The 13,034-nt window shown below is 36.3% G+C and overlaps 1 protein-coding gene across 2 annotated transcripts in view; it reads right to left on the bottom strand.

The window, feature by feature from the left end:
* Positions 1-13,034, bottom strand: part of SOX5 (SRY-box transcription factor 5) — a 401,370-nt gene that overhangs the window by 341,504 nt on the left and 46,832 nt on the right. The window contains exon 2 of one of the 2 annotated variants that reach the window (XM_032646908.1): positions 5,265-5,496. In XM_032646908.1, the coding sequence (XP_032502799.1) occupies positions 5,265-5,496 (232 nt within the window). The remainder of the gene's footprint in view (positions 1-5,264; positions 5,497-13,034) is intronic. The other variant, XM_032646909.1, reaches the window with a different exon arrangement.

Raw genomic sequence — 13,034 nt, 5'->3', positions numbered from 1 at the left:
GAGTTCTTTAACAATTCCAGGAAAATCTTATCAATATAAGCAATAATTGAGATAACAGAATATATTATAGCATCACATTTCCAAATCTACTGGATCTTTAAATGCTAAAAACTTATATGCAAACACAGTATTTATTTCATTTGAAATTCAGCTGTCTGTAGAGAGAACGACCCAAGCTATTTTTTAATATTGTATTCTTAAAATAAATAACTGTATGCTGTAAAAATCAATCTTGGGAAGCAGCCACTCTTCGGTTATACAAAACTGTTCACTCAACTCAAGAGGAACTTAAATCAAAAGAGAGTTTGGTTGAGATAAAAGAAAACATTTTATGGGGGAAAAAAAATAAAACTGATTATTCAGTAACCACAGGTGGTCAAGACTTTCATTTCACATCACATTTGACACTAGAACAACCATCTAACCAGCAGAAGTAGCATGCAACCAGACACAATGAGCCCCAGCATGGCTACCATAGAGTCCCCTGGCTGCCTCTCATGTTGCTACTTGATTTCTCTTCAGACTTACTCTGTTTCCTTCTGGTGCTCATAAATAATCACATTGACTGACATGAGGAAATGTTCTGGATAGTCTTCTGCATCATGAAATAAATCCATCTATATCAGAACTATCATTAAAGATGAGCCAGGGGCCTTCCCTGGTGGCGCAGTGGTTGAGAGTCCGCCTGCCGATGCAAGGGACAAGGGTTCATGCCCCGGTCCGAGAAGATCCCATGTGCCGCGGAGCGGCTGGGCCCGTGAGCCACGGCCGCTGAGCCTGCGCGTCCGGAGCCTGTGCTCCGCAACGGGAGAGGCCACAACAGTGAGAGGCCCGCGTACAGCAAAAAAAAAAAGCCAGAAGAGGCATAAATTATAGTGTCTCTTGCTTGCCTCTGAAACTCTGAAGTGACAGCCTCCGAACTCATGTTAAAAGAAGAGGCAGAGGGGACAAGAAGGGTAGATTTGCCCTCCATAAACATAAAGTCCAGGACTGCATTTCCACTCAGGTCATAACCAGACTTGCCAACCTTGCCTTTTAGCTTTCTGAAGATTATACGGGAAGCACATGTTGCTATCAATTGCTTGGCAAAATTATGAGAGCTTCAGAGAAGGCCCAACAGAATCAGTCTTTTTCATATTTATAATTATGTGTCTCAATCTTATATTGATTAGAAATCTGACAGTATTTTATAATTATGACATTGTTATAATTATATATATAGTAGTTATATAATATATATATAACTATATATGTTATAATTATCTGACAGTATTTATATGTGTATAATCTGCTTACGAAAGTTCATCTATAGTGCCTTCTGAACAGTGAGTATAGAACGAACAGAAGGACTTGTAGTATTTACACCAGTTACAGCTGTTTGGGGAGTTACTCTTAGTTAGCCACTTAGCTTATTTCTGCAAAATATTAAGGCAAAAAACACAACTTCAGAAAGGAAGAACTACATCTTTATCTGACCCAATTCCAAACCTTAACACTTGCATACCCTGAATATGAACATAGGACCCTAATTCCCCAAAATCTTTATATGGCAACAGTCATGAGGTGTACAGAACTTCTATCTCAGGAAATATTTTCTAACCTAAATTTTATACTGAAAGCATTTCTCTGTAACTTCAAGTCAGCATTAAAGGGATCACTCAAAAGTTTTACTTTGTCTCTAAACTACGTGGGCAATACAAATGTAGACCTCTCAACACCTCTCTTTGGAGTATGAATGTCACACATAAACCAGCAATGAAATCTGGAAAGCTGTTTTTTTTTTCCATAAATTGAACTCTATGATATAAAAACCATGAAATATTCTCTATGTTTTCAAAGATATTGAATAGGAAAACAAATAAAGAATGTATTTTACTATTGAAAATAAAAGGACTTGTTATGTGAAGACGACAATGGCCTAGTATCCAGAAAAAAATACAAAGAATGTGTTGAATAACAATTCTATGAGTGTATTCAATCATTTTGATAAATGGGTAAAATATATCTTAATCAGCTTAATAGCTGAATATACCATGACTATTGTAACATACTTTCTGCACAGTAGTAGATTCTACTTTAGTTCTAAAATTTCTAGAGAATCAGCATATTCACCGTGAATAACATCTTAACAACTTTGTTCAAAACATACTTCCTACTTAATCATCCATATAAACTCTGCCATTTAATCAGTACTCATAAATTAAGTATCTATTATATGCTAGGTATCAGAACTACAAATGTGTATGTGCGTGTGTATGACTGTGCCTTTAAGGAGAAATACAGCACAAATTAAAATACAGACCGTGAGAAAAGATATAAACAAGTACCATGGATAAAAGAATAATGCAGCAACCATTCTGCCTTGGGAAGTCAGTGAAAGCATCTAAAAAGAAGCAATTTTGAACTCAGTCTCGTGGGAGAAACACAATTCACCAGGACTGTAAAATATGAAAAAGAGTTTTCCAGCTAGAAAGAATAAGTATGTGTCATTTGAGGTCACCTGGTATGTTTATGAACATATATGAAAATCTTTGCATGAATGAAGCACTGGGTCTATGGCGGGATGTGGCCAAAGAGGAGACAAAAGCCATATTTTGGTGCTGGTCTATATAGAGTTTCATGCTAAGATAGTTTTAGACTAAATCCTGTAGGCAACAAGGACATACACTAGTTTCCAAAGAGGGATAAATAATCCAACTCTTTTCTCAGGGAAATAAGTCTAGTGGAAGTTGAAAGGAAGACTGGAAAGAGGAGAGGCTGGAAGTTTGAGATCACAGAGGAGACTCTTCAACTGTTAGAGATGAAAAGCTGGTGGAATCAAGAAACTTTTGAGGCAGAAACAAACTTAGAAACCAATTAGATATATAGTAAGAGAAAATATCAGTGCTGATGTCACTAAAACTAAGTTAAATCATTTGTATACCAAGTGTATTAACTTCAAGAACAGTAGATCTTAGTCTTTTTTGGGCTACAGATTTACTTGAGAATCTGGTGAAAACCAAAACCCTACTCACATGTGTGCACCTACAGAATTCTCCAGTCATCTTCAGGAGATCCACAGACCAGAGTTAAGAACTTCTCTCCTAGATAAAGCTGCTTGAGGAAAGGAGCTGTGCCTTATACAAATCTATTTCCATAGTGCACAACAAAAAACTTGGTACAAAGTAGGCAGTTCATAGGTTTCATTTAGTTAAACCGAATTCTCCATTACAAACTGAATGATTTCATTTCCACTAACACCCTGCATCACAGCATCCACTCATGCCAACTATAGTATGTAATTTAATATGCTTTTCTCATACCCCTCCTTGAGTATTTAAGATAATTTCCCCTTTATCTTTCTGGTATTCTGCTAGTAATAATTATTTATATTCACTCCTTTAAATGTGTGTGTTTCTGTTTATAGCAGTAGTACAGGAAAACCAAACCGAGAAGCACTCTCCATAGGGTACTCCCTGAAAGAAGGCAATGGTCAAAATATTGAGAGGGAAAAAGCATGAGAACTGATGCAATGTCAAACGGGGAATGCGACCTCTCTACCCTGTTGAGCTGCATACTACCATTTCCCCCCTTTCTTTTCCTAGTTTAACCTTTGTGAGAGGAGGCGAAGAAGTTATATCACTGCACATAACTAACATGAATTCACAGTAGAGGGAAAAAAAGGAGGAATTATGGATTTAATTTACCAAATAAGAGATGATCAGAAAATTAAATATGTGTGTACTCTTGTGAAGAGCTTATAATGTTTATAAGCATGGAATCCAAAGCCAGACTGCTTGGGTAAACCCTGGTTCTCCCACTTACTAGCTGTGACCTGAAGCAAACTATTTAACCTCACTGTGCCTCAGTTTCCTCCTCATCTGTAAAGTGGGATTAATGATAACACTTCATTGAACTATTGTGAAGATTAAACGAGTAATATATGTCACGTGCTTGAAACAACACATCTGTAAAAGCGCTATGTAAGTGTTAGTGAAAACATTATTTTTGGTAAGAAAATTTTGGTGCACAGTCAAAAATACCCAGAGAAATTCTGACCTATGAGGCTTAAAATGTTGAATGGAAGTAGTTAAATCTAATGTGAATTATCAAAAAACAGTGTTTATTTCCCAGATATTAGAAGATAATCTGATTTTTCTTGCTGATTTAATTCCACATTGCATATGTAATGCAATGACATACACAAGTGGGCATATTTCAGGACCGAACATGTTTATGATGTGTAATAATTTCCTAGAGAAGGCCAAAAAAACAAACAAAACAAAAAAAAAAAATGAAGGATTTAACAGAATCAGAGCTGTTCTTAAAGGTATGAGGATGTGTGATGAAATATTTTTGTTGGTGTGATCTGGTTCAAATTAAGAGCACTGACCTCCTTGAAGTAGAAGGGCCACAAAAAATGTGACATCCACTCAAGAAGCCATGTTGAAAAGGCGAGGGTGGCTTTACTGGCACCTAAGTGCCCTGCTACCTTGCTGGCATGCTGAGTCTATGCATTTAAGTTCCAAAGAAGAACCTAAAGGCCTCATTTATTTGTTTGTGTGTCTGCTGTTTAAGGTTCAGCCAAAGATGCTATGCTGTCTTCTTCCCTCTCATCCATGAAACCACAGCTTCATAACCCTCTGCAGTGATCCAGACCCCAGGATGAAGGGCCAGATAAATTATCCTGAGCTCCAAATCCTAGAATAGGAGGTACCAGGGAATTACTGAATTATCAGAGCGACAGAGTGAATGACACTGAGTTAAAAATTAGTGCAGTAACGTTAGAAAAGTATTGTCTCTTTGAAACATATTCTTCTGTAATATTCCCAGTACTGTAAGAAACACTGGAATCCAATCTGGGCAAAGCAGAAATTGAAAAAGCACTGATTTATCATGGTGGAAATGTTCAAACTATGTTGCAGCTTTATCTGGAAAAATATTTTCCTAGAAATATTATGATACCTAACTTTCATGAGGACTAACTTTAAATGTGTTACTTTAACATTGTTCTTATATTATGTTTTTCCCCTAATTAAGTTGGGAGTGCCTCAAAAGCAGAATTCTTGAAAAACAAAATCAAAACAAAACAAAACAAAAATAGCCTATTTATACTCCCTACTGGAATCAATTTACTTATTAAGAATTTTAAGATGTTAGGAGTGAATCTTGTGTATGGCTATTAAGTAGATGGCAATTACAAAGCCTAGGACTGAAGCTAAACTACTAGAGGAGTAGACTGGTCACAAAGTGAGTGTAGGCACAATAGACCATGAGAAACCTACCATTGTATTGTGCTGAGAAGTGGGAGTCCTATGGCCACAAGTCTCTTGCGTCAGCAGAGAAACTGGCTGAAATTCCTCAGAGTGAGGCTTGTTGGGAAAACTCACATGCAAGGGAAGGTGAAAGGCTGGGAGCCCGTCACTCTCCTCTTCTTCCACTTTCTGTCTGCTTGTCACCATGGCTACCTCTCCATCTGCTTCCCCATACGGAGAGGCTGGTCGCTTGGAAGACATCCTGGAAGGAACAAAAGAGGAGAAAATAATGAAACCTCCACATAAATCCTTAATGCCGTTATTGTGTGGTTAGGGGCCATTGTAACAGAAATGCCTTTTTGTGCTGGCAGAGAGCAGGAAACCATCCAAATACCACTGCAAAGCACACGCAATCAGAAACAATGGCCAAGCAGGTAGCAACAGAACAGTGCTTGTTTGTTGTAAGAATAATACACTAATATAGCACTCTCTTGTATTCTGGCTTCTTAAACAAGAGAATTCACCTAAGAACACTGCATAATGAAAGACTGTTCCATTTTAAAGGAAAGAAAAATACCCATCTCATTTTACACTCTGATAGACCTTATTGAAGACAGGACATCTATGAATAGCAAATACTGTTGGCAGTTAAAAGAAGAGAAATAACTAAAATTTCTTTCATCAAAAAATAAAGTAAATGGATGGTTGCCATTATAATGATTTGCATTTTATTAAAAGTAAGATTATTATAAAATGTAGAAATATGTGTTATCAGCAAACCTCAGATCACAAAACAAAAAGTTTGATATTTGTTTAAAGCTTATTAAGAACTGAATAAATTTTACAATCACTGTTAATTCTGAAACATTTGAGGATTTTTCTCTCTCACCTCCCCATCACCCAATTTTGGCATTTAGTTCTAATATAAAATTTGCAAGTAGTAAAAAAGGTAACAATATAAAACTATTTCAGTTTTATTTCCACAGTTCCATGAAATATTTAGATGGGGATTCTCAGATTTATTTATTCCTTAGAATAACTAAGTAAAAGAAAAAAATCAAATAAGGATGTTTTGTTTTGATGAGCTAATGCCTATAGGACAATGCACTTAGATAACTGAACAAAAATTAAATATTTTTTTGTACTTGAGTCTGGTTGAGAATGTTATCAGAGGTTAAAAAATAAGTGGCAAATATTTTTAGTTAAACATAAGAAATCCTTTTCATTAAAAGTTTTACATAGAAGCAGTACAGAGTTAAAATTTTTTATTTAAAAAAAAAAAAACCTCTCTTGGATTTACAACTTGACCTGAACTTGAAAAAGCCCTAATTTTTGTTCAACAAACAAAGAGTGTTTACAGAATCATCCATTCGTACCCTAGACCAGTGGTATAGGAGGCAAGAAAGTTAACTGCCACATCACTTCCTTCATATATATCACTGATTTTTAAACTTAAAATGTACTACCAAAAAAGGGGCCTCTAATCACCATTGAATAATACTATTCTTAGTGTTAGACGTTTAAAAAGAAAAGGTATTCAAGGGCTGAATATATTCTATGAAGATATAATAGCACAGTAGAAAAAAATAAAGGGAATTAAAATACTGATTCTGCTACTTACTACATGTGAGACTTACTTTAATCTCTATATCAATTTACTCACCTTTAAAGTGAGATGTCATATCTACTTGTAATACTTTTTTGAGAAGGAACTGTTTCCATATGAAAAGTGACTTGTAGAGGAGCACTTTGCTAGGAGTAGACACTCAGTAAACAATAGCTGGTGTTTGTTTTACAAACTTTAAAACTACAGTGTGACCCACCCCCCTCAAAAACAGAGAAGACAAAAAAACCTCCAAAATAACAATGCAGATTGCCTTCTAAGACTTAAAACTGTAAAATCAACATGAAATACAGTCTCCCAATAGAGAAATGCTCCCTGGCCAGTCATACTTGACAGTAAACTGATCAAATGTATTAGCAAGTGTTAAAGAAAAAAATGTTAATAGCAAGGGTCTTGATCAGCTGAATAACAGAGGAAAAGGAGGAAATGATAGTGGTTACCATGTAAGCACTGTTTAAAGGAGAAGCAGACTGGGCCAGCACATTTCAGGTATCTTTAGTTCTGATCTCATTACCAAGGTTTACTCCAAGTATACTCTAAGTATGTAGAAAGAGTAAGGGGCTGGAGTTAACAGACTTAGAAAAGTCTTAGTCTTGTTGGCGACACCGTATCTATCACCAAATTGATAGATTAAACTATACATAGTAACTCTTAACACTAGAGAGATTTAACTACCACTGTTTTGTTTCCACGCTCTCCAAGCGAACCTCTGATTCCCGTAAAGAGAATGGAGTAACAGAACAGACTTAAAATACGTAAGGTCTTTGAGAAGTGATCTATCAGATTAAATCAATAAAGAGACTTTTAATTATTTCTTGGTTTCACATGAAGCTTGACTACAAGGAGATCATTCATTTATTACATAAACCATAGTATTTAGGGTCTGTGTGGGCATTACTATTCTTGCTGGAATTAACAGTCTGGTATTTTGGAGCCTACCTCAGTCTTACGTATAATCAGTCTCTTAACGGTCTGAAAATTCCAGGCTACTATCCAGAGTCAGTTTCTGGGTTATCAAAGCAGAAAGCTAGATTAGCTGGCTTTTCCTAAGTTAATACAATTCTATGACTTTCAGAAGGCATGACCTTTTTGCTGACTTCTATTTCATTAACATCATTATTAATAATGATTATGAAAATTAAAAGTCTAAAAGTAGACATAAGGTATATGAGGTAGATAGTTAAGATATTGCTATTCTCAAGACTTCTAGTTCTTTCAATATCTAAATTATCTTTATATCCAACTGGATAAACAGTCTCTCCATTTACATATCACTCTATGAGAAAAAAGTATAAGGTCTAAAACACCATGAAGGAGGCATGGTGCCAAAAGGCAAATTGATCCTAAAATATTACATATTTCATCTTTATTTCAACTCCATTTTCAGAGACTTATAGAATGCTCTTAAATGTGTTGGACTTAAGAGTATTTTTATGCAGTTCAGGTAAAAGATTTCTTAAAGATTTTTTAAATTATTAGAATAAAAATGACTGTGGTTACAGTTCAGTAATAGGCTAGAAAATGAGAAAAAAGTAAAATACATAAATTATGTAAAGAGCTATCAATCTGTTGGTTGCATCATCTATGTCTAGTCTACCAAAGTTTGTCTACCAAAGGGTTTCATTTTGGATAGAAGAAAGTCTCAATTTAAAAAAAAGCATTAAGGAGGCACTGAAAATTTCCATGTATTGTCTGTGTGGGATATGTAGGGTTCCAATACCTGCAGCTTCCACTACACGTCTGTGCTACAGTCCAAGGACACCTTAGAACAACTTGAGTATCTAGGCTGAGCTATGCTCTTCTGTATTCGTTCAGAGATGATTTTTGTCATTCCTGTGGTAGGTGCTAGACCTACCAATGAACAAAACTCAGACTTCAAAGAACCTGACACGAGATTGACAAATACAATCTAGTGTGAAACTAACTTCTGGAGTTAGTTTATAACTATCACTATTATAGTTTATAATAGTAGTCTTTAACTCACTTTTTTGTGTGTGGACAAGAAAATCTTCTTGAAAGAACTGATGTCTAATTCCAGGACCAAAGGGAATCTTTAAATCATCAACAACCCTTTACTCACTACCTACTATGTGCAAGACTATTCTCTAATGGGAATAAAAAAGTGTAATTCAGGGTCTCTGCTTTAAAAGCTTATGAATGGGACTTCCCTGGTAGCGCAGTGGTTAAGAATCCACCTGCCAATGCAGGGGACATGGGTTTGAGCCCTGGTCCGGAAAGATCCCACATGCCGCAGAGCAACTAAGCCCATGTGCCACAACTACTGAGCCTGCGTGCCTAGAGCCCGTGCTCCACAACAAGAGAAGCCACCGCAGTGAGAAGCATGCTCACCGCAAGAAGAGTAGCCCCAGCTAGCCCCAACTAGAGAAAGCCCACGCGCAGCAACGAAGACCCAATGAAGCCAAAAAAATAATAAAATAAAATAAAATAAAAAGCTTATGAACTGTTTGTGAAAATTTTAAATAAAACGAGAAATAATGATGAAAGACAGTTCAGGTTAAGGGCCAAATGACATTATAATTAAGCACCCAAGGGCTTCATGAAGGCCAAAGCGTTGTGAAATGCTTCAGGGAATCACTGAACAGTTGGATTTTGAGGGAAAAGAAGGACAAACAGAAACCTTGGGATAAAATGGAGATGGAACCTTATGTAGGAAGTCATGATAAAAGAAAAGATGCAGAGATGGTTTTAGGATGTATAATATAAATTTAAGTTTCAAGCTTACTTAGGAAAAGGGGAGACACAGGAATATAGACTAAATCCCATTTCTAGTCTATAACATTCCTGGAGTTGCTGAGTTACATGAATGTAACAGATAAGAAAGAGACTCCCTTGTAAGGGGCGACTTGGTCTTACAAGGAGTCACTTTTCCTCCAGCTGTCCCTGGAGAAATCTGCACAACCAGGTCACTCTAGTCCATACGTGAAAGTAATTTTAAAACTACTGGAGTCCTTTGCTACTGGCTAAAGGCTGTGTAAATAGGATGTCCCCAACTGTATTCGGATATATATAGCAAACTTAGGGGCAGAGTAAATAAAAGACGTAATAAGACTGCAACAGAAATCTGAACCAGTGGTTTTCAACTTTGAATACACATTGGAACTATATGGAGAGGTTTAAAAAAATACTGCTGCCTGGGTCCCACTGCCAGACATTTCGATGTTATTGGTTTCAGAATGCACGCAGGGTATCAGAAATTTTTAAAGCTTCCAGGTGATTCTAATGCACAGTTAAGGTTGCAGACCCACTGTGCTAGTCAGAATAATGCCTCTCACCCAAGGTGTCCAAGTCCTAATCCCTGAAACCTGTGAATATGTTTCCTTATAAGGCAAAGGGACTTTGCAGCTATGATTAAGTTAAGGATCTTGGGATAAGGAGACGATCCTGGATATTCTGGGTGGACCAAAAGTAATCACAAAGATCCTTATAAGGGTGGGAGGCAGGAGGATCAGAGTGAGAGAGAGAGAGATTGGAAGATACCACGTGGCTGGCTTTGAAAATGGATGATGCGGTCGTGAGCCTCTTAGGAGGTAGAAAAGGTAATGAAACAAACTCCCCCCTAGAGCCTCTAGAAAGAATGAGCTTTGCCAACACCTTGAATGTAAGACTTCTAACCTCTAGAACTGTTAAGTGAAAACATCTGTATTGTTTAATGCACTAGACTTGTCATGATTTGTTACAACAGCAACAGGAGACTAATTCACCACTAACTTAAATATATTTCTTTCATACTTGGTATTTTCTCAATCTGAAGTCCTCCTACCCCATATATACACTTTCTTGTTCCCTCACTTCATTTAGTTTTCTGCTCCAACATCCTTTCTCAGCCTTTATCACCTGACATATTTAATTATTTTATTTCTTTGTTTATCTGTCTCTCCCACTATAAGATCCAGGAGGGCAGACTTTAGTTTTGTCCACAGCTACTTACCCAGGACTTACAATCCTTTCTGAAAATAGTAGTCTTTCAATCAGTATGTGCTTAATGAAAGCTACTAATTAAAACCAGCAACTCTCTTACTATTCTCTAACTGTAGATAGTTGTAAGATCTACTCTTACAGGACAAGTATGCTTAGAAAATGCTTTAATATTGTCAGAAAAAATAGGAAATCCAGCTCAGTGATAACACTATATTTCTTTTCAATAATTTCTATGTAAAGGAATTGGTAAACCTTGCTTAATCAGGTTTCTTAAGTACTTGTAAAAAAAATCCTACAGCTCTTTTTAAAATGTAATAAGTAAAAGACTATAAAAGTGAAGTAACTTTATAAAAAATGTTACAGAGTTAATTATTAATAGGTCTATTATTGAGGAATCATCTACTTACTGCCTTAAACTTAACTCTTGTCTGCTCAGGATATTTTCTTTGCTGCAATTATTCTGGAAAATGACAACATGCACAAGGTCAAAGAAATGTGTTATGTGGAACAAGCACAAAATGGAAGACTCAGAATGGGAACTGCTTTCTGTATATAATAGTTACCCTTTAAAGTTTCTGTATTTCTCTAAACATTTTAACCTTTGACTAGTTAATTCAGAGATAAAGTCCTAGGAAGCAGTGCCTTCTACTGGTTATTCTTTTTTTTTTTTTTTTTTGATGATGAGAAACAATGCTGTATTTTATTTTATCTTTTTTTGCGGTGCGGGCCTCTCACTGTTGTGGCCTCTCCCGTTGCGGAGCACAGGCTCCGGACGCGCAGGCTCAGCGGCCATGGCTCACGGGCCCAGCCGCTTTGCGGCATGTGGGATCTTCCCGGACTGGGGCACGAACCCGTGTCCCCTGCATCGGCAGGTGGACGCTCAACCACTGCGCCATCAGGGAAGCCCTACTGGTTATTCTTTTGGAATGATAATATTGTTTCCTTTAAGGTTTGCAGTTATGCATAAAAAAATATAAAAAATACTTATCTCTAAAAAAACAAACTGAAATCCCAGGTAGTATACAAAGCCTTCCCTAACCACCATGGTTGAAGTGGCTTTTCCCCACCTCAAACTATATCATCAACTCTTGCTAGAGGCCACCTGAAAAAACTGAACATCAGTATAACCTATGACATTGATTCAATAGCTTATATTTTTTTCCTATCTTCTTATTAGTATCTAAAACTAGAACACAAGATTTTAACAAGTACAGGTCTGTTTTTGACCACTTCATGTGATTTTTCCGAGCTGAACATGTCTTTCCAAATTGTATTTTTTCCCTAAACAGTCTAATCCTCTATACTGAATGAATTACAATTAATTATATGGCAGCACAATTCCTAGCACATAGTTGGCACTCAATGTATTTTTATATGAGTAAATGAATGAATTGCCTGAGTGTCAATTTTGTGTCAGGCAAGTTACCTTTGTGTTATGGAGGAAACAGGCAACTTAGATATGAAGAGCCTTCTGGTTTGCTTTTAAGGATGTACTGTAGAGATGGAAAGAGAAGACATATATATATCCACTCATTCACACATTCATTCATGGAAAAACATTTATTGAAAGATTATCAGGTGCTTATAGATAGAAATATAATTAAGAAATCCAGAAAGAATATTTTAATGTAAATGGCTTTTTATAAATATGAGTACTATGGGGGATAGATAATAGAGAGATAATGTCCTGCTTGAAATAATCAGAGAATGCTTCCTACATATCAGGAGAATTCAACAGGGCAATGAAGGATGGATCAGAATCAAATAGACACAGAGAAGAGAAGATTCCAGATAGGAGAAATGACATTAGCAAATTAAAGAAATTTATAGAATGATACAGGATAGTGAGTAGAATGGTTTGGCTCAAGCAGTAGATTCCAGGAGGAGTAAAAGCAGATAAGGATGGAAGGTAGGTACCAGACGATAGTGATTCTGGCTAAATCCTAACAATTGTGAATGGCTACACCAAATGTGAAATTGATACTGAAGGTATAAGGAAACTGGAGATGATTTCTGAGCTACACAGTAACATAATCAAAATTACATTTTAGGAAGAAAATCCCTCAGAAATTAGTAACTGATAGAAGTTTGAGGGTGGAAACCAGAGAAGGGGAATGAGTGGGTGAGATAACTCAAGGATAAACAGATTACTTGACTGTGTAATTTACAGAACAATACTGCTAATAAGAAAAATACATAAATTAGAAAGAAAGGTCAACTTGGAGACAAATATTAAA

This window comes from Phocoena sinus, chromosome 10 (assembly GCF_008692025.1).
Source record: "Phocoena sinus isolate mPhoSin1 chromosome 10, mPhoSin1.pri, whole genome shotgun sequence".
Classification (NCBI taxonomy): Eukaryota; Metazoa; Chordata; class Mammalia; order Artiodactyla; family Phocoenidae; genus Phocoena; species Phocoena sinus.
This window is presented reverse-complemented; position numbering and strand designations above follow the sequence as displayed.